The sequence below is a fragment of the Anguilla anguilla genome, chromosome 12, assembly GCF_013347855.1.
Source record: "Anguilla anguilla isolate fAngAng1 chromosome 12, fAngAng1.pri, whole genome shotgun sequence".
Lineage (NCBI taxonomy): Eukaryota > Metazoa > Chordata > Actinopteri > Anguilliformes > Anguillidae > Anguilla > Anguilla anguilla.
The window spans coordinates 33,038,362-33,064,678 of NC_049212.1; the positions used below are offsets into that span (position 1 = coordinate 33,038,362).

Here is a 26,317-nt window from a genome sequence, read left to right on the forward strand (position 1 = left end):
ATTCCACTAATCTCATCTTGCGTACACCACTGGTCACCTCTGGAAATAAAAAAAATAAAAATAAAAATCTGCATACAAGACATTATGTGTGAATTTCCAAATATGGTATCTGGGTTCGGATGCAAATCTATCCTCCGCACAACAGGACAGACACAGGCAAGGACCAGTATACGGTTCTTGGTTCCCTTAGTTAACTTGCATTAGTGCTTCAGTAATGATGCAGATGCATAACACATGGGTGTCTTGACATGCCGTTAGCCAGGCCTACCACTATTACTCATAAATGAGGTGGATGCACTTGCAAGTCCCCTGAACTGCATGCTGCTCTGGACGAGAGCGTCTGCTATGAAGTTTATGTAACATTAATCCTGGCCCCTTCCTTCTCTCCAATTTCCATGTGAAGCCACATGCATCTATAATGGAAGGTTATACTGTTACAACATCCAGTAGCCTAACCTGTTCATATTTCTTACACATTGTTATTGATACATTTTCTAATCAAAGCTCAAAACAGTCACATCTAAAACGCATCACAAAACACATGATCAAAGGTGGGCGATTCAGGGTTGGAGAACAAAGAAAGCTGGCAGAAAACAGCATATAAATTGCCCATCTTCCTTCCTGCCGGGCACAACAGAGCCAAGAAAAACAGGTAAAAGTATCTGAGTACTACTCTGCCCAAACACAGTAATGGTGCCAATGGCCTTTCTCGCCAAAGACTGTGGGATCCCTATTGAATATCAGCACTAATGTGCTCTGCTCTGAAATTCAAGTCACGACTTTCAGCCTGCTCATGGGCTTACAAAATACTTTTAGGTCACCTCAGCAATAGATAAACTGCAGCGTGTGCAATGGCACTGCAGGAGAAATGTGCAACAAAAATCAGACAATTATTACTCAAATTTAAGAAAATACATATGCTGCGGTTACGATGGGCCTCTTCAATTGTTATAGGAGTTCTTTCTTGATTTTTTCTTTCTCCTCATATCTCTTTCTCCCCTCTTTCTTTCATTCTTTCGCTTTTCTTTCTTTCTTTTATCCGTCCTTACTTTTTCTTTTTTTCCTTTCTTTCTTCCTTACTTTAGTCACTCCATCGCAAACTTCTGAAGCAGAAAACCGAGGTGGAATTCTCTCGACGCGTTTTACGGCAAATGGCATCTGCCGCCGCCGCCGCCGGCCCTCCCTCCGCCCTCGGGAGCGACAGCACCTCGGCTTGGCACTGCCGCGTCCCCGCCCGCCGCCGTTAATTCGCGAAAGACGAAACCAGAGGAAAAAAAAAAAAGGAGCGGGAATAAATAAAAAACAAACAAGCCTATCGCGTTTATTTGCGACAAACACCGTCTCGCCTGTGAGCCTCACACCCGGGCCTCCTCTCTCCCTCTGAGAGGGAAAGCAGAGGAGCACCACGGGGTCACGTGTCCTGCCGCGGCTGCAGTTCGGAGCTCTGCTTCAACGCGCTCCGAAAGGCACGGGGCCGGGGAACAGAGGTGCTGACTCGAAAACAGCATTCTAACACAGTCATTTTCTTTACCTTTCTGCTAATTTTGGGGGGGGGGGGGGGGGGGGGGTGTTACACTGGGTGGTGCACAGAGACTGTAGCCTGATCACTCTCCCTCAACTCCTACAATCCAGCTAAACCAACTGATCAGATGGTTACTGTGAAGAGAATAACAAAGCTTACACTTTTTTTTTTTACAAATTTTGAGTGAAATCAGGCCTTTACGTACAATAAGGCAATAATTAGCTATGGCCAGAGTGTGATGGGAAGGTTTGTAAATACAATAATAAAAACGTTTCATTTAGATACAGCTGGCAGTGAAAATCTTGTTTATATAAATTGCGGGAGTGTTTTTAATTCTTTCTTTGTCCAATACAATTTAACGGAAACTCAAGTTTTGTTAGCTTTAAATAAATCTGCTGTATAACATGCTTTAAATAAATCTGCTAACACCTAATGTGGAAGATGATTAAACGGCTTCATTTTGCAATGAACGTCTCGCTGGAGAACTGTGGAGGGGTTTGCATACAGAGCTGCAGACTTCATTGGGAGAGAATGGCACCCGGACATCACGCGGTTACGCAACAAAAGATGCTCAATGGAAGAGGTGGCCTTTCTAAGGTTTGTGGCAAGTCCCCCTCCCCAACAGGAAGCTCCTCACAGTGGGAGATCCTGCCTGCCAGGCCCCTGAGGTGACGCCTTGTGGCAACAGTGGAACACTGGGTGTTCACAATGGCAGAGGGCTTCAGCAAGCAGCCCAGAAGGATTCTGGGAACTTCAGAAACCACATTTAGGGAAGAGTGGTGTTGGAGTGGGGGGTGGGGCTGGCCGGAGGGCTTGTGCATTTGAAAGGAAACGTTCCCTCGGTAAATAAACTACACGACTGGATGTATTCACCCAGTGAAAAGCTGACGTGAACAATAACAGTGTATTGAGCAAGGAACAAGAGAGTTTAAGGTAATGTTTATGGGTTTTTTTTTTTTTCAGCCCTGTGAATCAAAACACAGCACTGGGAAAATGGTCACCTGTTGTCAAACAAACAAACAAACATTTCGCAACACCACTAAGGCAACAAGACAGGTGGACCAATTATTAGCCGTTGCTATATCAATATTCTTCAGTTCGCTGCATTCGCAGTTTCACTGTATAATGGGTCAGTGGAAAATTGCTGTGTTCTGATTTAGTACCATGATCCCAAAATCGTAATACAATTCAGTTTCCTTAAACTACCCTCGTTCCAAACAGGTCTGGCTATATTTCTGTGATATTTGTGAGAACTTTCTGGGAATACAATCTGCATCTCCTTGCTTTCAGTTCTCTCTGAATTGCTCTCAAAAAAGCTTCCAGAGAGGCAGTGACTAAAGGAATGGTGCAAATGGAATAATCTCAAAGGGAATGCATTACAGTATTACTAATGAACCATGACAGCCAGCCTGGGGAACACAATAAAGAGTACACATTTTTTTTTAATAATGAATTGCCGCATCTCCCTCCCAGTGGTGTCACATGGCATGACAACCACATGCGAACATGCACTAACACACACACACACACACACACACACACACACACACACACAAATACACACAAATACACACACGCACCCAGGGGTTAACCGAGGCCTGACAACCACATACACACATGCACCAGCACATACACACACACGCACACATAGGCGTGCGCGCACACACACACACACACACACACACACACACACACACACACACACACACACACACACACACAGAGTCCCTGACATGTTCCAATTATAAATACATTCAGAGCCATGCCCTCGGGAAGTCTGGTATGCACACGTACCTTACTGTCAGGGGAAATGGCTTGTAGGGTTCGGGGGACATTTTGTCACATAACACGAGGCCAGGGACGGCGGAACGCCGAGTGACAGAACGCCACCGCTCACGCATTCCGTTTACCGGCTCTGAGAGCTCGAAGGACACAGAAATCACGACCGACGCTTCCCAGGCGCAGCACAGGTAATCGCAGACTCCATGAGTTAATATTAGTTCACATTCCAGCCGGGAGAGACAACGTTCAACCCTCAGAGAAATATGACATTTATTTGTTGCCACACATTTTAGCTTCAGCTATATTGGGTGGGGTTGGGGCAGGAAGAAATATTTATTTCAATCCAAACCACCACAAGCATTCATTAACATCACTTTGTGATTTATTAGAAATGCGAGCCGAATAAATATGTCTAGAGACACAATCTAATTACATAAATAAATAAATAAACCAAGCGTCTGCTTCTGAAGACTGACACAAAGTTTATGAACGCTTATGTAATGGCTTGTCATTATTAAATATTCTCAATACGCAAATCTCGCATTTCATAGGTTATTTGCACCGCAATTGTGAATAACAACAAAATGCAAATAGGCCCTGCACTTCTTAAGCAAAACAAATCACAGTCATAGTAATCTCCATTTACATAATTGACTGGTTATTTGCACGCAGAGTTTGAGGGCAAAGGTATTTTTATAGTAAAACAGCTTCATTGTAATGCCATATGGAAGTGGGGGAAAAAAATCTGAAGGGAGTTAAAACTGGGGGTGGGGGGGGGGGGGGAGGGGTGAGGGACACCCTCAGGAGGACATGGCGACCAGGCACTGAGTACATTAGCGTTGTCCCCACAAGGCTGGTCAGCAGGGTGGTTAATGTACTTAATCGCGTTTTATTTATCAAACGTGTCACCGTGCCCAATGTTACGCATCTTCCCGCGAGCCTAATAAAGTGCAGAGTCGACAGAGAGCGAGAATCGCTCTTGTGTCTCCCCGGTACCTGTAACAGAAGGCCTTAAGGCAGCCTATATTTCTATGCAAATCGGGGCCTTTGTCGCATGATGAATCTCCTAAAGAACAGGACGTCCTCCATTCCCTCCTCCCACTGCCACCCCCCCACCCCCACCCTCCCTGCCTCTCACTCCCCCAAACCTGCTTCACAACCCTAAAAATCAGTGGTAACCAGCACGTTGCCATAGAGATTAAATTTAATTTGGGTTGAGATTGCGGCTCCTGCCGCCACCATCCGCCGCTCCAAACGCACCGTCTCCCCCAGCTTGATTTAATTCCAGCCCTCGCTTAATTAAGTTGTCACGTCCAATCAATTATTTACACAGATTTCTCCCTCTGTGTGGAGTGCGCACCTGAGGAGAGGCCGGGAGCCGTTTTCTTTAAGAGGGGGCTTTTCCGGCACTTTCCGCAGCAGCGAAACGCCTGGAGTTGACGGCCGGGAAAGGCTCAAATGGACCCCTGCCTTCTCTTAAAAAAATAAAAATAAAAAATAAAAATTTGAAATGGTCACCCTGTCCTCCCTCAGATGGAGAGGTGCAGTTTGCCGTTCTGTTCCTGTGGCGCTCTCAAATATCCCCCATAATGCACCCCGATTTGTACGCTGGTAGCAGCACTAACGATCACCTTCAGCTGGCACCTGACAGACATGCCTGGCTTTGGGAGAGAAGCAGAGTTATTTATTTAGAGATGCCGGCCTCCGTTTTCATCAAACACTTATAAAGCTCACAGCTATAGGGCTCTACCGGAACATTCTTAGTCAAAAAAGAGCATATACAATGTTTTCAGTTGTACCCTTTTTCTAGAGAAGTGATTTAACACCTGAGTTAACTACCCAAAAACAACGTTAAAATGAATGTGGATGCATGTTAAAACAATGTCATGATATAGGACTTGACAACGCTTGAGTTGTGTCTTAAAACTACAGCGGCTCATAGACCTTTATAACTCTCCCTGCTCAGTGCACAGTGACGTCAATCACAGCAGATCACAGCGGTTCTGTGGGTGATGTCACAGGTTGCCACGAGAAGCTTAAGAGCAAGACAAATTCCCTTTTAAGGGCAATAAAGTTTTGTATGCTGTCCTCACAGGTCTTCTCACCTTCTCCAGGTGAATGAAAGTGCAGTTTGTTCAATTCGACACGCCATCGATCTGGAGCTCTGTCGAACGCTACATCACTGTCGGCCGCTGCACCACCCACACGCGGCCTGTGGTGGAGCGCGCTGGGCTCTAAGTCACGGTGCGCAACGCTCCATCGAAACACCGAGATTTCCAAGACCGACAGATATTTAAACCCACCGTTCCCCCTTGTGATTAGACCTTGGACATGCCAGAAGATGGTAGACAAGAAATGTAACATGCACTCAGCTAAAAAAAATTGGATAAAAAAAAAAAAATTTAAATCAAAAAAATCTAACCTGTAAAATCTCAACATATGGAAAGTGAACATTTGGCTGGTTTAACTGGACTGATGCACTATTATCACTGTGGATAACAAAGAAAGCAAAGGAAAGGAAAGTAGGTGACTGAGAACAAATATACTGGCCCACTGAAATCCACAAGAGCCTATATTAAGTTTTACCACCACCAGAAAGTGCTGTGTGGTAGTAACAAAACACTTGTTAAAAAAAACTAATCTTTTTCTTGTTGACAATGGCATTTCTCACACTTGTTAAATCCCTGTCCTTTCTCGACATAAATTTTTCATGTCAGGTCCTAGACAGGATGACTTGGCCAGAATCATCCCTGCTGTGTGGAGAGCAGGAAGCCTGTCCGTGTGCTTTTATCATTTCCATATTAAAATCAAATATCAAGGCCACGGGGCAGTGGCTTCTGACACTTCTGATAATACCCACTCCTGCACCCAAAAGAGAATATATTTCAAAAGCCGAAACACTCATCTTCTTACAACCATCAGCATTTGCGAGGAAAAGAGTCTCCCAACCATCGCTGCTGAACCAGCCCAAACTCTCTCTCTACAAAGGCTGCTTAGGGGTTGGGATGAAGGGTAAAAAACTGCCATGACAGCCGACCAGGGGAACGACCCAAGACCCAACTCTCAATCAGCTGAGCATAACAAAAGCAGAAAGGGACCCTCACCATGGGACACTTTACGAACCGCTAAGAGAAAAACACTGAGTGAATAAAACGGGGGCAGGAATCACAACCTAATTTAGCTCTCAGTCTTGAAGGCCAAGGGGGTTCAGTGCATTGTGTTTCAAATGAGTCTACCATAGATCTGACAGGCCACAGTGATGACAACTCCACTGTGCCTCCTGCAGTAGAAAGGTTCAGTTAATCACATAATGAACATGATTCCCCTTTCACAAGTTTTATGACAGTTACTTATCTTTAATTTGCACCTTAAACTCTATTAAAAGAGACGTTCTTTTTGATCTGTTATAACACTTACTGGAAAGTGAAAATCTGTTGGTATGAAAAAGGATGTATTTTTTCCCCCCTATCGCACAGGTCTGTTTAATACAGGCTTAGTTGGTGAAACCTTTGTGGGTTTGCTGAAACAGTGCATTCCAAAAACAGCATATTTGGCTCCCGCCAGCACAAGATTCAATGAAACAAACAAACCAAAAAAAAAAAAAAACTATTACTTAAGTGACTAGTATCTTTTCCTTTCCAGCAAAGCTTTGTTTCCTTCTTCCGTTCGGTTTCCTCCTCCTTTCCCTCCAGAGAGCTCGGTGAACAATGTTATTGGATTACCTGGGGGCGAATGTTAGCGCTAGCCTTTTTTTTTACCCTTGTGCTTCCCCCTCCCACCCCACCCTCCCCATAAGATTTGCACAAGAGCAGCTTCATACTAGCCCATGGCTAACCCCATGAGCAATACAACAAGAGAACAAAAGAAGAAGAAAAAAAACAACAAAAAAACCCTGGAAACCCAGGAGCCTATGTAGCAGAAAGCAGCGGTAGGAAACGACTCACCGTGAGCGGACGGGCCAGCCGGAGCACAGAGGTCCCCCGAGCCAGTGTTAACTAAGAACGAGTTGGGGCCAAACTCATCCTCGGAGTCAGAGTCCTGATCTGGCTGAGGCTCACAGTTACCTAGCAACCTCCTCTGGCTTTCATTGGCTTCGAGGCAAGGGGGAGGAGAGGGGGAATGTTCGACAGGGGTGGAAGAGTTGGATGAGCATGGCAGGGGAGGACCTGTGGAATCACAAACACAGACAGACACACAGAGAGGCGGAGGGAAAAAATAAAAATAAAAAACACAATTCCGAGCAAAGCTAAGAGACAAGAACTCAAGCATGCAAGACAAACGAGGATGCGCGGGTTTCTCTCGACAGACTATTCCGTCTCGGGAAAGTCCCCAAGCAGCGAGCGCACACAGCCAGGGCCGACAGCGACTCCGTGACGACGGACTTTGTGCCGTTTTCAGAAAGCGATCTCGCCTCGACTGCGAGCACGCTCAGCTCCCGTGGGGAATTTCCTCCTGACCTCCTCGCGAAGACAGACTCGCTCATGACAGATTCAGACGACACTTTAAAGCAACGTGAAGACAACACACCGATGCAGATAAAGACAAAGACACTACTCAACCAACCAAGACAAGCAACTGAAGGTCCTGCTACAAGGTAATAGGCAGTAATATATCTCTGAGTGTACATCAGAGAAATACCAAGGGACAGATGGGGCTGTATTTTCCAAAAGCTGCACTCCGAGGTCCCAAGTCACAACTCACAATTCTGTCAACCAGTGACCTTACACGGCCTTATAATGCACTTCCTCCACACAACTTCCTTCAAAACTTCCAATGATGAGACATCAGGCGAAGGCGGCGGAGGGAATATCCATAAATATGACACACAGAAATACCATAAATCATTTTTAAAATGATACCATTAATTGACATCACAATGAGTACACAACATTTCATGTGGTGAGTCACCACATGAAGTATCACCATCAAGACAATATTTGAGAAAAATAGCTATAAATACAGAGAATCAGACCATAGTCAAATAATTATTTGGATATTTTAAGCTTATTTGATGGCTATAGATGAGCAGTTTCACACACAGAACTGGCCACTTGATTGGCCACGTGTCAACAATTTTACTGAAAGGCAGGCATCAGAATGAAATTTACTGAAGACTGTTTACACACTGACATAAATTATAGGTCGTCTGTCTGTCTTTTCCAATGGCACTTGAATGTCTACACATCACATTGAAATGTAAGGCTATCAAAATAATAAAAATACCAAATGTGTCATTCCTAAATGGTACAGATTAAATTCCCCATTTCTGGATACCACAACTACACAGGCTAATAGCACACAGGAACCTACTTATTATCACCTTTTTAACTGTCTCCCAAAGCTAAATTGACAGAAAAACAAGGCATTTAATATTTATCAAGACACAAAATAACCTGTCCTTAGATGAACTGTGTAAAGGTCTGCACTAATGGTCTTTTAGTCCTACAAAAAGGAAAATAAAAGCCCTGTCAATCGTCAAATGGAGATTGTGCAGTAATCACATTTTCCACATTTAAAGGACACTTTAAATGACCACAATTTCTCTGGCTATGGTCATTTATACATGGATACTCAACATCAACTCAATTAAGGAGTGAAGCAAATATGAATTAGCCAAAAGAGTGTGGTTTTGCCTCAACATATTAATAGCCTTCAATTACTGCCAGATAGCGATACAAAAATGCATTAAAGTTGCAGAAGTTATTTGAAAGCCGTTAACCAGCAAACTGAATTAATGAGTACTTTTAGAGTTGGCCTGTGGTGTTAAAGGAAATCAGACTTGATATAATGTATCACTGAAAATATTAGGCCTGCCATTAAGTGCGAAACATAAAAATATACTATTTACCAAGTAAAGGGATTGTACTGCTGCAGTGTCTTTTCAGGAAATTATTTGGTAGAGCCAGGGTCTACAGGTTTCCATGCGATTTTACATTCCTTTTTACTGCACGTTAGTTGATCGCAATTTTCAAAGCATTTTTAAAAATATATAAATATCTGACCGCAGCAAACGTGTATATTTTCCCATATATGTTGTTAAAATCTTGATGCGAGCAGAAATTATGTCGGCCCAAATAATTAAAAATAAGAATGATTACAAACCAATAGACAGTCCTGCAGAATAGCCAATACTGTTTTGCGTGAAAAATGCCGCACCGCACTGAAACAAAGCCATCAAAGTCTAACGCCATTTAATTCACTCCTGGTTCATTTGGCATTTCCTTGGTGTTGACGTAAAAGACCCAGCCGTGGAGGGTGTAATCAAATTTGGCAGGAAGTCTGGAGTATCCTTGCATGAAAGTGTATGTAATTATCACATCATCAGATTAATGTTTGCTGTATCGGCACGGCTCAACGAATTAGAAACAATTAAGCGAGAATTAAGCAAATTTAGCGAGTTTGCCACAGCGATGCGCAAGCAGCACACCACGGCGGTTCCATTGCACAGTCAAGCGGAGAGGAGACAAGACGGCGAACAGACAGTGCGAACATCGGTAAGGGTCACCGAAAGGAATCTCTCAATCAGCTTCGATCGGTGGAGATGTCACGTCGGGTCGGGCTTGTTCGCTGGGACACCGACCGTCACTTCGCTGGGAGTTTATCGTCACGCGTGCAGGAAATCTATCACGCTCACGAATCTATCACGCGCCCCGTGTCCTGTTTGTCCAGGCAACGCACAATGCTGACAACCAAGAGCCATTTAGCCCGAGGTGCGGGAGCTTGGTTCCTCCGTAACATTAGCGGCAAGAGAGTTTGTCTGAGCAAACCACTAGCCTGCTGGAAACGCAAGCCGATTTTTCATAAATTAACAATAGTCATTTTCACGCAAACACTACTCCATAGCGAGTGAACAGCACTGCACAGGGCTCAGTTATTGCATGTGACAGGATGCGCAAGGCTGAAGGGAGCGAGAAGAAAAATGACGGAAATCCTTTCGAGCCAAGTGACATGACTGACAACCTGTTAAAACCAATTAAAACCGCATCTCTCGGGGAACTTTCAGGAAAAAAATAAATAAATTAAAAACACACTGCAATGCTTCAATTCCTTACAAAGTCAAACGCGTTAACCTTGCATCGATTGTAGTTGATGCAAATCCCGTCTGATTATAATATTTCGTATCAATTCAACAGTTTTGTAGATGTTTTGTCATGGAGCTTTTAGGGAACAAACGGTTTACTATAACCAATAGTACCAAAAATAAAAAATAAAAACATTTGGATCTGCAGTTTAAGTTTTGAGTGCATATACATGAATTTCTCTGACACAGTTTATAAGATATAGTATACAGTATATACTATAGCTTATTTAATACATAACTTACAGTTTATTAGTGAAGCATTGTTCGTCACTGAAAAATTATTGTGCTAAAATTGTAGCCATATATCTCTCACACCCACTGCCCATATACTTTATTACATTTGGATTATAGTAAAACTGAAATGCATATTAATTCAGCTTTCATATTCACAGCAGTAAATGTGGATTTTAATTATATGTCTGAAGCATGATACTAAAGTGATGTTTCCACATTAATTTCCCCCAGAAATGATTAATTTCTTCAAATCAATTCCACAGTGATGCAGGAAAATAGATTAAAGTCCTCTAAAAGTGGTCCAAAGTCAGAACTCAGGTGGAAGAGTTGGTGCTTTATTGTACAGAGCACATTAGTCTTTCAGACATTTTTTCTTGGGTTGCGTGAGTGTGTGTGTGTGCGTGTGAGAGAGAGAGAGAGAGAGAGAGAGAGAGAGAGTGTGTGTGTGTGTGTGCGCGTGCGTGTGTGTGTGTGTGTGTGTGTATGTGCGCGCGCACAGGTGTCTCTTTGCCCTTTTTAATTAATGCTAGATTTCTGTACGCTTGACTTAGTTCCAGTTCTCCTGTACCCAGAGGGCAGGGAGGAAGGAGGGACACTCGGAGGAGCTGGCCAGGTACCGGGAGAACTCTCAGCACCCGCCAAGGCTGATCGCTTTTCCCTTCCCTCACCACATTACCACAGCCAAAAAAAAAGACTTTTAGTTAGAAAGCGTCTGACCGTGAGCTCTCGCTTAAGTTCCAGACAGTTTCCCTCCAGGGACACACCCCGTACAACTCCCCCCCCCCCCCCCCCCCCCGTCCATTTGCCCGCCACCCCCGCGACCGCCTACCACTACACGCCAGATTCGGCCCAACTGCCCAGAGCGCAAAGCCTTTATCTTTTTATAAGCAACCTAATTAAAAGGACTGTGTGAACAAATGGCCGACCGTGATCAGCAAGCAGGGGAAAGCCATGGTCTCCATGGTTACTCATTGTATTCCCCCCAACCCCCCAACCCCCCGAAAGGGTGTCTTCTGGGGTACGACGCCAATCGCAGGACAAACGGGAGGAACAGATTGGCCTGCTCCAGTGTCTCCTCCGTGCAACGCAGGTGCAGCTGGTCCAGCTTCTCTGGGCTTGTCGAACCCGTGCAGCGCACTTCCTCTACCGACGAACACAAGCAACGCCTCAGATCCATTTCAAAGCCTCTAACACGCTGCCCAGTGTTCGACGCAGCGCAAGGAGGTCCCCGCCAGCAGCTAATGCAATAAGAGCAGGCCTCAACAAAGTGAATACTGCCCGCGTCAATAAAGCTTTTAACCAGTAATGTACGAGTGCTGTACTTCCAAGCGTTTTTTTTTTTGAGGGACTTGGTAAATTATGTCATTACGGTCAATTTACGGGGGTGTGCGGGCTACTTCACCTGAAGGCAGGCTACTCACAGGGTCTGCCATTAAACAACAAAACGGGTGCGGAAATGTTTTGATGAATGGAGAAAATGATTTGACTGGAAGGGAAGAACAATGCAGGCATTCAATAACTGCTAAAAGCGGTGGGCAACTAAGCTGTTGTGGACCACTCCCTCAACGATCAATGACGATGCTCCTGTAAAGGCTGGCCAGACGCACACATCTCTTTGGTTTGAATTGATCATGTGACCCGGGCCCAGGCCAAGCTCATTGGGCAGAATTCTGCTGACGGTGTTGAGCTGAGCCAGAGTGTGGTTCCCTGAGCAATACACAATCCAGACACAACGTACAAAGGATGACAAATGAGCTCAAGAAACCTTTAAGTGCAATCTTATTTTAAATGAATAATGCATTCATATGGTGTTTACAGCAACATAAATTACTGTTTAGCCATGTTCCAAATCCAAGCATATCTAGGCAGACTTATTTACCTCCTGTGCTTTGCATAGTGATAGTTGGCAGTCCAGAGATGCATTAAGGAAATATCTTGTAAAGGTTCTTACCTGTTGTACATGATCAGACATACTAATCGCACAGAGAAAGACATTTAAGTGAGGCTACAGTGTTTCCATTTTTGATGTTTCGAAGCAGTGCTTCAGCCTAAATGCATAACATTAGCTGTCTATAACCACCTTACATTAGAAAACTTTGTGTGCCCAGCTCTTTATCTGCCTATATACAGGTACATACAGATGGATTCACTGTCACTGATCTAACTTTATATGTAAGAAATAATGAAAGGAAGTGAATGTACCTGCATGTCTGACACACAAGCAAAGCATCTGTAATTTATTGGATGCTACAGAGATCAAAGTGAGTTTATCTAGCAGATGGGAATCAGCTAGTTTTATAAACCGAGCGATGACTAATCCTCTCCAGCTCCGTGGAGTTACGCGTACGGAAAGGTCAAGATGGAAAACGAAGGGGGCATGCAGTCTTGTCTGATTCCCCGCCTTCCCGTTCAGGGAATCGAGGTTGCAGTTTTACAAACAGAACCCAGCAAGCCAAGCCTCTCGTCGAATCGGCGAGCATAGCTCTGAGTTGAAAGGGATGTGAGACTCCGCCCCCGCCATGAGCATTCCTGTTTCTTTTCTTTTTTTACCCGCGATTCAAGTGTGCTGTAGGTTCGACAAGGGAGTACTGCTGACAGAAAAAAAAAAAAAAAATTCCAGGGCCCGTACCCTCAAGCAACGGATTGTTGCCGCGTCGCGCAGATGCCAAAAAACATCTGTTCACAGACTTTGCTTCCAGTCGTATCAAAAGGTCTGATTCAGCATCAGAGATGAAACGGAGCAGTAGCACAGTACACTGTCCCGTGTGAACGCTTTTCATCTGTGTGTCGAGCGCACTTGCCATCCGCAGGACCGAATTCAGCCCCAGGAACACGCGGTTTCCATTCAGACAGAAAGTTCCCTGCGCGCCGCTGTGTCAACGCCAACCCAATCCGCATCGACTTTGAAATGAGAGTTGAGATTTGGATAGCCTTTTAAGGACATTAGGTTATGACAAAAAAATAAAAATATATAAAAATAGAATTTAAAATCTCCATAAAAGACTGACTAGTCTGTATTAATTCAGCGAAGATGATGTTCAGAACATTCACTTGACATTTTCTTGTCAAAATCTTTTTTGCGCAAGACCAAAACAAGACAAACAAATGTGGGTAATGACAGATGTGTTAGCTTTGCCGCTTCCGGCAACAGCGCAGTTCAACACGAATAATACATCTGAGACGGAGCCCGTAAAAACATTACCCAGATAAGCATGTATGCAGCAATGTGACAGCTGGACCGCGAACACGTCAGGGAGAAAAATAGGAAGCAACCAGAGGGGTAATAAAAATAAATAAATAAATAAAAAACACCTTTCCAGAGGTATCACATATCTCATCAGATAAACACAATGTATGAGGTTCTACTGTCACCTCAACAACGCCAGACGAGAGGGAGAAAAGAAGAAGAACACGCAACCCTGTAATAGTGGCAGTCACGACCACTCCACTCCCTGACTCTGGTCTGCACGATTGTGGCTCTACAACAGCTTGTCAGCCTAATACAGTAGGTTTGCCTGCTAATCCACACACATGGTATCGACAAGAGTGGGTCCAGCAGCTCTGAGCATGAATCTTCAGAAAAGGAGTCAAAGCGAGTCACAGCAAGTCAAAGCGAATCACAGCTAGTCAAAGGGAGTAGTAGCGAGTCACAGTGAGTCACAGCAAGTTACAGTGAACCACGGTGAGTCACAGACAGTGAAAGCGAGTCACAGCCAGTCAAAGCGAGACAGAGCAAGTCAAAATAAGTCATAACGAGTCCGAGTGAGTCACAGCGAGTCAGAGTGAGTCACAGCGAGTCAGAGTGAGTCACAGCGAGTTACAGTGAGTCAAAGTACCACCGTGGGGCTTTTAGGGCAGGGGACGGAGGGAGGAGGATGCCGTATTTCCGTAGGTCATCAGCACCACAGCTTTCCGACATCAATTTAAAAAGAAAGGCGGCGGGGGGGGGGGGGGGGGTTTGGGGGGCCCTCCTGGTTGCGTGAAGGCCTCCGGCCCGCCACTGGTCACCTGGTCGGACCCCGATGGCCCGGCCCCGCCCCCGGTAACGTGACCCAGCGCTCATCATCAAAGACCAGCCGAAGAGGAAGAAACAAAGCATGGCCAGGGCCTCATCGGATCCGCCCATTCATCTGTCCATTAAAGAACAAACAAGGGGGATGCATAAAAAGTAAAAAGCAAGTCACTTAGTGCAGCTCCTTAATGTACACTTTAAAAAAAGGGGGGGGGGGGGGGGCACACATTCATTACAGGTATCGCATCCAACCGCACGCCCCATATCGACTCCATCAATCTTCACATCGAACGCCTGTCTTTGCTTAACGAGCATGTTCATTCGTCCATTGTTTCTCTAAGCCCCGCTTTCATTTAACGTTTGGTTTTGTCCGCGGTTGACTTTTCATCTCGAAGCTTTTCATGCCGGGGAGCTTCAGTTAATAATTAAGCATTCTTGTCCCAAACTTTCACGTAATTTGATTACTCTGCACCGCTCAAAAATCAGGCGGGTTTTCCATCTTCGTTCAGTCCGTTTCTCGTGGCCAATTGCAATTCGAGTGAGAGCGTCTCTCGCAGCTCATTCTCATGCAAGCTCTACGGCGAGCGCTGATCTGGAAAATTGATCCCTCTGTTTGTAATAATTAAAATGGTGCCGAGTGTGGCGTTTTAAAGGCCACGCTTCCATCTCTGCTCGCAGAGAACTGCGTGAAAGCGCCTCGAAGAAAGAATCGGTCTCGCCCCCCCGGCGCGGTCTCCTCGGCAGATTTCGGGAGAACGGGAACGCGGGGCGGGGCCTTCGAGCGCGGTGACTAATCGCGCGGAGACGAAAGGCGAAAACGCCGCTCTCCGAGCGCCTGCTGCTCGCATATGGTCAAAGATGGCGGCCGTTCCCACCCAGCCCACAGCTTTTCACACAATCCCACAATCCCCTTTCAGTCCGACAGAGAACCGCAAGCCCAGAGAAGTCGCCGGTGAAGTGGATATCTGAAGAGCAACGTGAAATGGAAAAACCTAATAAATCCTGTCAGACACAAGCCATAAAACTGCCCAGAATCGATACAGTAATATTTGAGAGGCCATATAATGTATAGGAAAGTTGAAAACAAACAGTAAATACCCATAAATTCTTTTTTTATATATATAGGAAGGCCAGACCATTAGGGAGAAAATGAGGAAATGATATCCGTATCTAATAAAATACCATTTAACGACCACAAAGGCCGAAAGTTTAAGACTCAATCCGTGGCATTTAAACTGACACTGTCCATCTCTACACCCATAAACTCCCACCCGGTTTCCGTACAAGCCCGGCGAAACAAGTGCGGGTGCTGGCGCTGCCCTTAACTAACACACTGTACAAAAACAAATTCTTAATGGGATTATAAACTTAAACTCACAGAGTAATGCTTGTTTTATAGTTTTGACATTCATTTTCTTACCTAACATACTGCCACTGGCATTACTTCGTTTAGTGCAATATTATATTTCTAGTTTTACGAACTCTTATGTAAATTCCTCATTACACATTCCCCCTCATTAGCATTTAAACCATTTTTTGTCTTAAGTCCTGCTTAGTTTCAAATTTTTAATTAGAACTTTTTTTTTACAGTGCAGTGAACATTCTACCCAGTTCCTAGACGTAAAACCTTAAATACTGCGCAATCCCATGTTTCCAAATCGTACATGAAACAAAGTGTGTTCTCGCACTCGAAAAACCCATCTGTGTCACTTACTTATTTTAAGACAAGCCATCTGAATGGTGAAAGGGGAAAGGACCAGCTTGTGAAAACTCACACGTTTAAGTCGGAAAGCAACTGTTTTCTTTCCCCTAGCAGTTTTCAGCGTCGTTATTCAAACGCCATGCTGTGTTTGTCATTCAGGCAGAGAGAGCAGTGAGAGATATCGGTTTCCCTGGTGCTCCTTTGTTATCCGGTGCTCATTCCATGGCAAAACAGGGGCTTATGGGATTGAAGAGGCCCTCTACTTCTGGCAGAGAGCTCGATGCAGGGTGGTGGGCACTCAGCAGGGCCTGAAGTGACCCCTCCAGCAGGGCTGCAGGGCTGCAGGCCCCCCTACAGCCCCGGAGCACCTTCAGACCACCACCCGCCATCAGACACGCACGAGGGGAGAGGGAGAGAGAGAGAGGGGGAGACAGAGAGAGAGAAAGAGAGAGGGTGAGAGGCAATGAGGAGGAGACAGGGAGAGAGAACGAGGGAGGAGAGAGAGAGGAGGGAAGGAGGGGGAGAGGGAGGGATGCAGAGGGGAAGAGAGGGAGAGCAGGAGAGATGGAGAGAGGACAAGAAAGGGAGAGGGAGACAGAGAGATAAGGACAGAGGAAGAGAGAGGAAGGAGGGGGGAGAGAGCAAGAATGAGCAACACAGAGTGGAGGAAAAGGGGGGAAAAAGAGAGGGAGAAGAGGGAGAAAGGGAGGAAGAGAGAGAAAGAGAGATGGGAATGGGCCCCGCTTCTTCAGGTGTGATTACCTGACCGACTGACTCTGGTTCGAGGGCACCCCTCTCCGCAGGCGCTGGAGCCCTGGTCCCTCCCTCTTTCTTTTCTGAGGAAGCAGCCTTGGATGGGAGCCCCTCAGCTTGCCAATCCCCCGCTCGGCTGAAAAGCACCATCTGCTCACCCGCACAGTGCCAGCGCCAGCGCCGGGAAAAATATAAAAATAAAAAGGGCACCAGATTGAAGTCTGGAGACTTGGTTTTTTTTTTTTTTTCCCCCACAAAGGGCAGAAGCTCAGCCGGGTAGCCGTAAAAGGAGCCCAATCTTCCCTGCCGTGTCCCTGCTGCCCGGTAAACTACCACAGCATTCCCCCAGGAGGCCCCAGGGGCCTCCGGCTTATTACCGGACATGATATTTAATACACAAGGACGTCAGACGACAGACTGAAGCGGGATTAAAATAAAGCAGCTTCTTTCATCTTCGCAGAAGTAGAACAGTCGGAGGTTAAACGTTTAGGGACAGACATAGTGGGGGAAAAAAAAATGGGCACAGATCAAATGACCTACTTAGACTAATGAGCGGGATTAGAAGTGAACGTTACCAAGTGCTGCTTGCTGGGAAACTCCAGGGCTCGTTTACTGACCTTGGGACATTTCCATTAGCCGAGGGATTGAGCCTTAATCTGGGGGCTCTGATTTTACATACCCCGCTATTGAGATCCAAACCCGGTTCCGTTTGATCTGGACCTGAACCGCTAACACCGAACAGGGGCCTGACATCACCAAATGCCTTTGAAACCCCTTTCCCCCCCTCCCCCTCCATCCCCCCCCCCCCCCAAAGCACTCTTCATACAAACCCACCCAGGGCTCTTCTTTGTTCTAACATTTACAACCACAAAAAAAGGGGGGGGAGGGGGTCAAGGCCACTTCACCATCAAGTGTTAAGTATGTCCTGTTTGAGCGCGCTCAGTGCGCGGGAGAACCCCCGTAAGTGGTACTGCCCCATCCACGGGCCGTCACCTTCGCTCGGACGGGGCGCGTCTGAGGCCGACCGCCCTGGAACGAGGCGCGCGCCGACGGCTGACCCTCCGAACGGCAGGCTTCTTTCAGCTTCAAAGAGAGACGCTGCTCCCATCGGTTTCAAATCCATCGATTCGTTTGAAGGCCCCACTGCCCTACTTCATGTCAATGGTGCCGCTAACACAATATCAACTGGGGGGGGTTAAAACAATTTGGAAGCTTATGGAAATCTTCATTTGTTATACATGTCATATGATCCCCCCTCGCTTTCATTTACAAAGTACACAGTCAAGTGGGTGGAATTGTGCACGGTCATCAATAAATTAGGGCCCTTGGGGGTCGGCGAATTCTGGTCGGAATGACAATAAGCTGAGCCCTGCTCTTTGACGTGAGCAGGGCTCATTAATGCTACATGGGGCTAGCCTGAGGCTGAGAGCAGCATACTAACCCCTATCCAAAGCCCCTCTGAGTAACCCAAGTCTGTCTTCATTAAATCCTTTAGTATATTCTAAAGAAACGGGCACATCCACAATCAAAGACAGCATAGCGCCTTTCATTTGTCTCTGAAATAGGAAAGAAAAAAAAGTTTCAGGGAAAACTCAAATTTTTTGTTTTGATGCTTTTGAGTCCATGTTACTATCCACACAGCAGCTGCTCCTTCCTCACGTTGGACACTGCAGAGTAAGTTCTCCATGTTAATTTTTGCCCTTTTATAATAAAAAAAGTACTCTTCACTTCTTCCATTATTGTCATTTTGCATACAATAATGGAAATAAATGAGTAATTGAAGTCCTCCGTTATGTTTGGATTAGTCGCACTCCTCACACAACAAGCGTATTGTTTACCTTCATTCTGGACAACCTTGTTTGGGATGTAATTTGGAACTAATTTTATGCACTGTGGACAGCTTCTACTGTTTACCAAGCCACTCTAATTTTGCTGTAATTTAGTGCAGGAAAGAAGCTTTCTCCAGGTTAAGTCTCACAGAATGCGAAAACTGTTAGAATGGAAACTGGAGTGTACATCACCTGTTATCTCCTCTCTGGTGTGACATCTGCTGCCACTTCTATTTTTACTAATAACTACTGTAGCATGTCTTCCTTTAACTCGCAAAATGCCTGTGTAGAACGAAGTGGAATGTGGAACTACTGCATGAGGAAACAGAATGGAATTTTGTGATTTCTTTTTATCGTTCTCTCCCGCCCCCTTGCTTTGATATCAGAATTCCAAAGCTGGATTTGACGGAGAAGAGGTGTCACTCGACCGGACAGCAGCGCTGAATTAAAAATTTAAGAAACCCCTGATATCCCTTCATGCCTCCTCATCTGAAGGTGTGAAGATCACTTACTAATAAACAAAAAAGAAAAACCTTTCTACTCTGCAGTAATAATAACAAGTTTGAGGTTAAGAGTGTGCATGCAAGCAATGAACACAAGATTAACGTTTCCTTTCAATTCACAGTGCATGTACGAAATAACAAACCGGAAAATAATTGCTCCAGGTAGCTAAGCTTTTACTCATTGATACACTTCCAGTTCTGCCAGTCACGTTCTGCACTTGCTTCAATCCATTTTGAAACATTGAGTACCTTAGTCCTTTGCTTTTGTAAAAGAAGATTAGAGCAGAAAATTAAATGAATCTAAATAACACCATACATAACATTTTTAGCAGTTAAAAGCATCATTGAAGAAGTAGTTAACACAAAAATGTGTGCCTCATCCATAAATCAAAAATGAAACTGAATAGAAATGCATAATGCAGACCTGGCTGCCTATCACTAAGGCTAGCATGCTGCCAGCAGGAGATGGAAGTGATTTTGAAAGAGGGGGAGATCTTAGGGGTCCAGCTGGCAGGAACATCACTGCCCAAGGCATCAGAACTCGATGATGCGTCAGGATCAACAGCACCTAAGGTGATGATGTCAGCATGGAACTCTGAGGGAATGACATCAGCAGCAAAAGGAGAGTGAGCGAAAACGTGACTGTGATGTCCGCATGCCGGGCAAGTGTTGATTGGCTGCCCACAGATTTCAACCTGGGGTGGGGGTTGGGGAGGGGGTGGGGCAGTTTAAATGGTGGCGTGTGAATGCTCTATGAAGTGACAGTAGACTGGTGTTTCCATTTCATTTCTCTCTAGCTGTAGATGTAATCACAGTAAAATGCCCCTATCACAATGCATTATTGAGCTATTCTGCTGGTATTTACAGAAGCGAGAAACAGTAAATATCTTTTTAAAGACATTTCAAAGACTTCAGTGCGAACTGCGGTTCTGTATCTGTAAATCTCTTAATCACTCTGCAGCCATGTCACAGGCATACACACTATAAATACATGTAAAAAGAAAGGTATACATGTAAAATTCTGCCAAACAAAATTCTTGTTCAACACACAGAGTGTACTAATGGCCACAGAAAATGTAGGTGGTTACTGAAATTGTGTATTTTGCATAGCAAACCACACACAAAAGTATTCTCTTCCCAGTAAACAATTTTATCTCTTGAATGGCATGGTGCGTCTTCAATTATTGTGGTCAGAATTTCAAATCATGAACCATTTTTAAAGTGGAAATTTCCATTACTGCAAGGAAGCGAGACTCGGAATTCGTAAGCAGGCCACGGTACTCCGCTTCCGTTCCCGTTGATGCCGACGCATATGCACAAAGCGAGCCATGGCAACAGTAGCAGGGAAACGGCAGTGCCAGCTAAATGGCAATGCCCCGTGCGATTTCAACGCAGCAAAAGCCAATCTGATAGAGCTCAAACGGCTTCCATACCGCATTTGACTGTAGATTCCCCCTCGTATTAATCTACAGTTACTACTTGGATAAAAAAAAATGAAAAAACATGATTTCCTGGTGAATTTCAACACCATTAACTGTCATGACGAACACATTCCTCAAAGTCACATTACTGAGAACGGGACTTCACAGAGAAATAAAATTAAACTTAATTCCCATCTTTCTGAAAGAATAAAAAATTTAAAAAAACAGTACAATAGAAAAGCATGGCGAATGTACAGAAAGAGTCACCAGGCCTACAGTGTAATTAAAATTGATTTAAAATGCAAAGACAGGATTAGTAAATTAGCACATTTATTAAAATTCTTTCTGTGTATTCAATTAAATCAAGTAATGAGACTGTACCCATTATCTGTGACCAAAGACATGTCTAAGGCTTTAGACTAAGCCAGTGAAATAACATGCAAACCACCCTTTGAATGTAAAATATGATGTAATGTCACAATAAATCCCCCCTGCTTTACTATTCAATTCCTCGCATGCTTTACATTCTGTACAGTGTTGGGTATTTCTCTGTCTTGGCTGAATGAGCTCCTTTCACATCGCTATACATAGAATAAAGGAGAAAAAAGAACGAAAAAATTAAATTATATAATAAAGAAAAGAAAAAAAGAATGACGGAAAAAAACAGTCTCTATATCTGGGAGAGGGGGAGGGAGAGGAGGGAGGGAGGGAGATAGAGAGGGAGAGGGGAAAAAACCTATGATGTTGCTTTTGGGTAGAAAGTAGAAAGATAATGTTGTGGGACATTGAACAAACCCTGATGCTTTTAGTTAAACAGAATTAAAAATGATTACTAAGTCTGTTTAGTCAAAACAGAATCAGAATGATTACTTTTATCAAAATCCCCTTCAGAAGTGGGTTTAATCTCGACATTATATTATGAACTTCAGAAAAATGCAAATCACCAAATATGGCATCAATAAATATATTTGATGTTTTGCTCCTTGTTAAACAGATTATCAGTTTTATCAGTTAGAACAGCAGGGAACAGAAGCAGAGACTGGTGAAATTCAATTTGGTTGGAGCAGTAAAAGAGGAGGAAAACAGGGATAATTCAGCTGATAAGAGACTCAGGCTGTCTCCAAAGGATTAAAAGCTTGTAAATTAGATTGGAATAAGAAGGTAAATGAGCAAATCCAGTGACCAAGCAGTTACAGAGCCAAAAAGTGACTTAGAATATTTCCCCCTCACATATAATGCTTCACTTCAACCTCAATTGAACAAATCCACATTCCAGAAAACAGTAATGAAACACAAAATGGCTAAACTGTTGTCTGAAATACAGAACACAGATATCACAATTCAATTTTCCTCAGAAATGAGTAATGCACTCAGAGAAACATTTTTTGTTCAAAAGCTGTAGAGGAGATGTCTAAAAGAAAACATTGCAACAAAAAACAGTATGGAAAGTAGGATAATGGCCAAATACTCTAATTCACTGCACTGGTTGAAACATGTAGCTGCCTTCACGCTATACAGTGACAAGAAAAATCCTCAAATACTATTGGTGTCTGAGGCCTTTTTGTGCTACTGCATGATGGGATACATTCTTCTCATCAGCAGAACACAATTGCATGTTAAGGACAGAGTGACCCTACATTACTCAGGGGTTTTCATTTGTGGGATATTTATTACTTTACCTCAATCCTTTTTTGCATTTTTATTCATTTAATGATTTCTGTCCGCATTAGTACACTATTAATCTGTTGTACACAGACTTTCTGAATCAAGACTTAAATCAGCTCAAAGAGAAAAAAGGCCCTTATTCCTGTGATAATTCTTATGAAGCTCGAGCCCGCTCCCCTCCCATGGTATGGAAGTTCAATCGGTCAGAAATTTAAAAAAAGAATTTCTTTTTTCTTTGTCCATGCCCCCCGATCTGACCCTTTGACTGTGCTGGGTGTGTGTCCATCGGCCAAAAAGATTTGTCAATAAGGAGAGTGCACATTAAGCTCTCGAGGGAGAGAAATTACACGTTCAGTGTTGCGTGTCAGACACAGCTTCAAATGCTTCAAGCAGACTAGAGGCTGGACAAATTACTCTGCTCTCCTCATCCAGATCTGTAAATAAATTTTTTTCTTTTCTCATCAAGACACTCGGAAAAATGAAAAAATTACACAAATATCCCTGTTGAGAAGCCTGTTCGTTATGCAGACTGCAGATAACATTCTCTGATGTTTTATAATGTATGCACCTCTTTTTGCACCTCTGCACCTTTAACTAATGCACTTGTTGTACGTTGCTCTGGATAAGAGCGTCTGCTAAATGCCTGTAATGTAATGTAATGTAATGTATGTTTAAAACCACGCCTCTCAACAACAACAGAGTTAAGCATTCTGTTCATAATTATTATTTATTTTTTCCCCCCCATCTACATTCTTAGCTGGACTGAGTGAAGCAAAGTTCTGTTCAGATACCACAGCTATATCTTGCCTTGGGATTTAAACCTGCAACTTCCAGTCCAGAGTGAGTTTATTCATGTCAGAGAATATTCATGTCATTCAACTGTGGGCTTATTGCTTTTTTCCAGTTTTTTCCCCAAAAGTCTTTAGGCTGGATGCCAGTGTAGGAAGATGAATGGGGTTGGGACTACACACATGTTCCTTCAGTGTTTTACAACAGATAAAAATTAGCCATGTGAGCACTCTCATGGAACAGAACTAATTCTGCAGCTTGCAGCTTTCTTCTGTTACGGTATCTGGAAGAACATACAGCACACAAGTGCACACACACACACACACACATACACAGGCACACACGCGCACATGCGCATGCACACACACACACACACACTGGCACAAATACAGTCTACAGTCTCACTGAACAGTGCAGTGGTTGCCTTGCTCTCAAACTTTCATCACTGGTTCAAAGCAACACCCTCCTCATGAACCCTGAAGTGCAATCTGCTTTAGAGCCAAATTAATACTTTAATGTCAATGCATATCACCCCAGAGCTTGCAATAAATCATACAGTAATTCAGTAATTACTTCAGTGCATACGCAGGACTGTGACTGAATATTTAATACTAATGTACTGTAAGGTGTAAAACGGAGAAGCAAAGTAATTGAGATGAACAGAGAAGACCAGACCCCTACCACTCACTTAAAATATTCTCTCATGCAGTACGTGGCCTGCTTCAGTTCTTCGTGTTTTGTTAAAGTTCACTCAGATTTACCTTTATGCATTTGGCAGGTTATAATCCAGGCAGGCATACATATGTGTGTACATAAAGGATTAGGTAACAGCCATTGCTTATGCCAAGTCAACAGGATTACAACCAACAGTAGCAATGAATACACACTCTTATAAACATACATACATAAACATACGACATATTATGTGTGTGCGCGTGTGTTGTGCGCGCGTGTCTCACACACAGGGCTGTATAGACGGATATTTTGTTTTTAAAAATGAAGAAGTTTTGTAAGTTGGTCTGGATAAGAGTGCCTGCTAAATGCCTGTAATGTGGAGAGAAAACACATCTGCAGCACAGGAACTTTCCCTGCATCAAGAAATATGTTCAGAGACTGATTATTTCAAAATGAACAAACCAATGCTTCAACTTATCTAATGACAAACAACAGTGTCGCTCTACTCAAGTCAATGGATAACCCACATTGAAATTCGGCTTTGAGCTTACTCCACGCTGTCATTTTTAATTACCTTATGATGCGAGTTGACACAATTCATTAAGAATTTACATTAATTAACAACAGCCAGCAATGATGCTTGTTCACACCATACAAAAAAATTAAATAAATAAATCTATCGAGACAACACATTTTTCCCCCTAACCATCAGTCAACACGATCATACAACACATCAACTGTTGATGCTACTATTTATATCCACTTCAGCGCAAACGTAATCTTGTCATTGCATAAGCCTGTGTGCGTGTCTAAAAAAATATACACCTCTACAGATTCGCAAATGTAGCATGCCAATGATCACTGTGACTGCTGTTCTTGTCTAAAGCTTTAGGGGGGCATTAGCATTCAGATAATATCAACCGATGAAAACGTGTATGTGAATTGTTACATCGCCTCTGGACAGGAGCTCTATTATGAGTGGCAGATGGTTTTCCCAGGTGATTTTTAGAAGGGGGCAGTACTTAAGACAACACGGGCTACCACCAAACTAGCAGGACTAGGGATCACATCATGAAGAACTGGCACATGCACAGATAGACACCAGCATATGCTGAAGCATATGCCCTGGCTCAGAGGCACCAAAAGTGCCCTTTCAGCTGCAGCGATTTTATACGGCTCAGCCTACCACAGGTGCTTTTTTTATTTTGAGCATATGCCCCCCGAAACGTCCGCGTACAACCCTGATAAACAAGCCTCAAGAACGGCCATATTCCACACTGAGCCGGAAAGGAAATTCATACAAACTACTCACCCAAACTTAGTCAGGGAGTCAATTCCATTTCAATTTGCTCAGTTCGGGAAACGAACAGAAATTAAATTCGGTAATTGAAAACGTCCTCATGAAATTTTATGAATTGAAACTGAACAGATGCCAAACCTGCAGAGCTTCAATTTGGAAACATGGCTTCGATACTAACGTAATTGTAAATGACGGTTTGAGCATGGAGGACTCACCAGAGGACTAAATCACGTATCACAATATTACAAGAGACACAGCAAACCGATATGAGGAACACTTCTTAAGGCGTGCGAAAGCTAGCGTTTTCAGATTCAGGAATTAGCGGCAGCGTCCCGCCGCAGAGGAACAGGTGAGATTTGCCAACGCTGCAATTAAATTCCGTGAATCACCATCACGACATCGAAATGCAAAACGCGAGTCCGTTCTAAATACAGAAACACAGGCGATCACAGTGAAACTTAAATAAATAAATAAATAACTCTGAGGAAGGCAGTAAGGCCGAATCACTTCCACGCAACAGCTCCCCTCACAAAGTGAAACGGCAATAAAGGAAGACGAGTCTTCGCGGCACAGCTCTCTGTCTCTATTATTAAATCTTAAAAGTCCCAGTTAACAAATCTTACAAATTAGAATGACCTCTAATGGCCCGGCGTCAGTCCCAATCCCCATGGCAACTCTGATGATGACTTTTATGAAGCACCGTTAATGTATGTTTATAGCTTATTATGTTATCATTTATTCACTCCCTAGTGTACGCCCTTTGAAACTCCAACATAAGTGCTGATTATATGACCTGCGGGGATCTGTTTACTTTCATTCACAAAAGCAAACCTCACAGAGGAATACTGCTTCTAATATTGTTCTTTGTAATATTATTATTGTTCATTTTTGTTATAAATACACACACACACACACACATATCTAAACATATAAATGGTTTTTGATATATTTTAAATAAATAATATGGGTTGTGTGAGAAAGAGGGAGGGGGAGACTGATGAGAGAGAAAGAGAGAGGGAGAAAGAGAGAGTGTGAGACAGAGAAAGGGA

The 26,317-nt window shown here is 43.8% G+C and overlaps 1 protein-coding gene across 1 annotated transcript in view; it reads right to left on the reverse strand.

Moving 5' to 3' along the window:
* The window catches only part of tenm4 (teneurin transmembrane protein 4), a 209,865-nt gene that overhangs the window by 117,772 nt on the left and 65,776 nt on the right, over nucleotides 1-26,317 (reverse strand). The window contains 1 exon segment of the mRNA XM_035385277.1: nucleotides 7,249-7,470. Within this exon segment, the coding sequence (XP_035241168.1) occupies nucleotides 7,249-7,470 (222 nt within the window).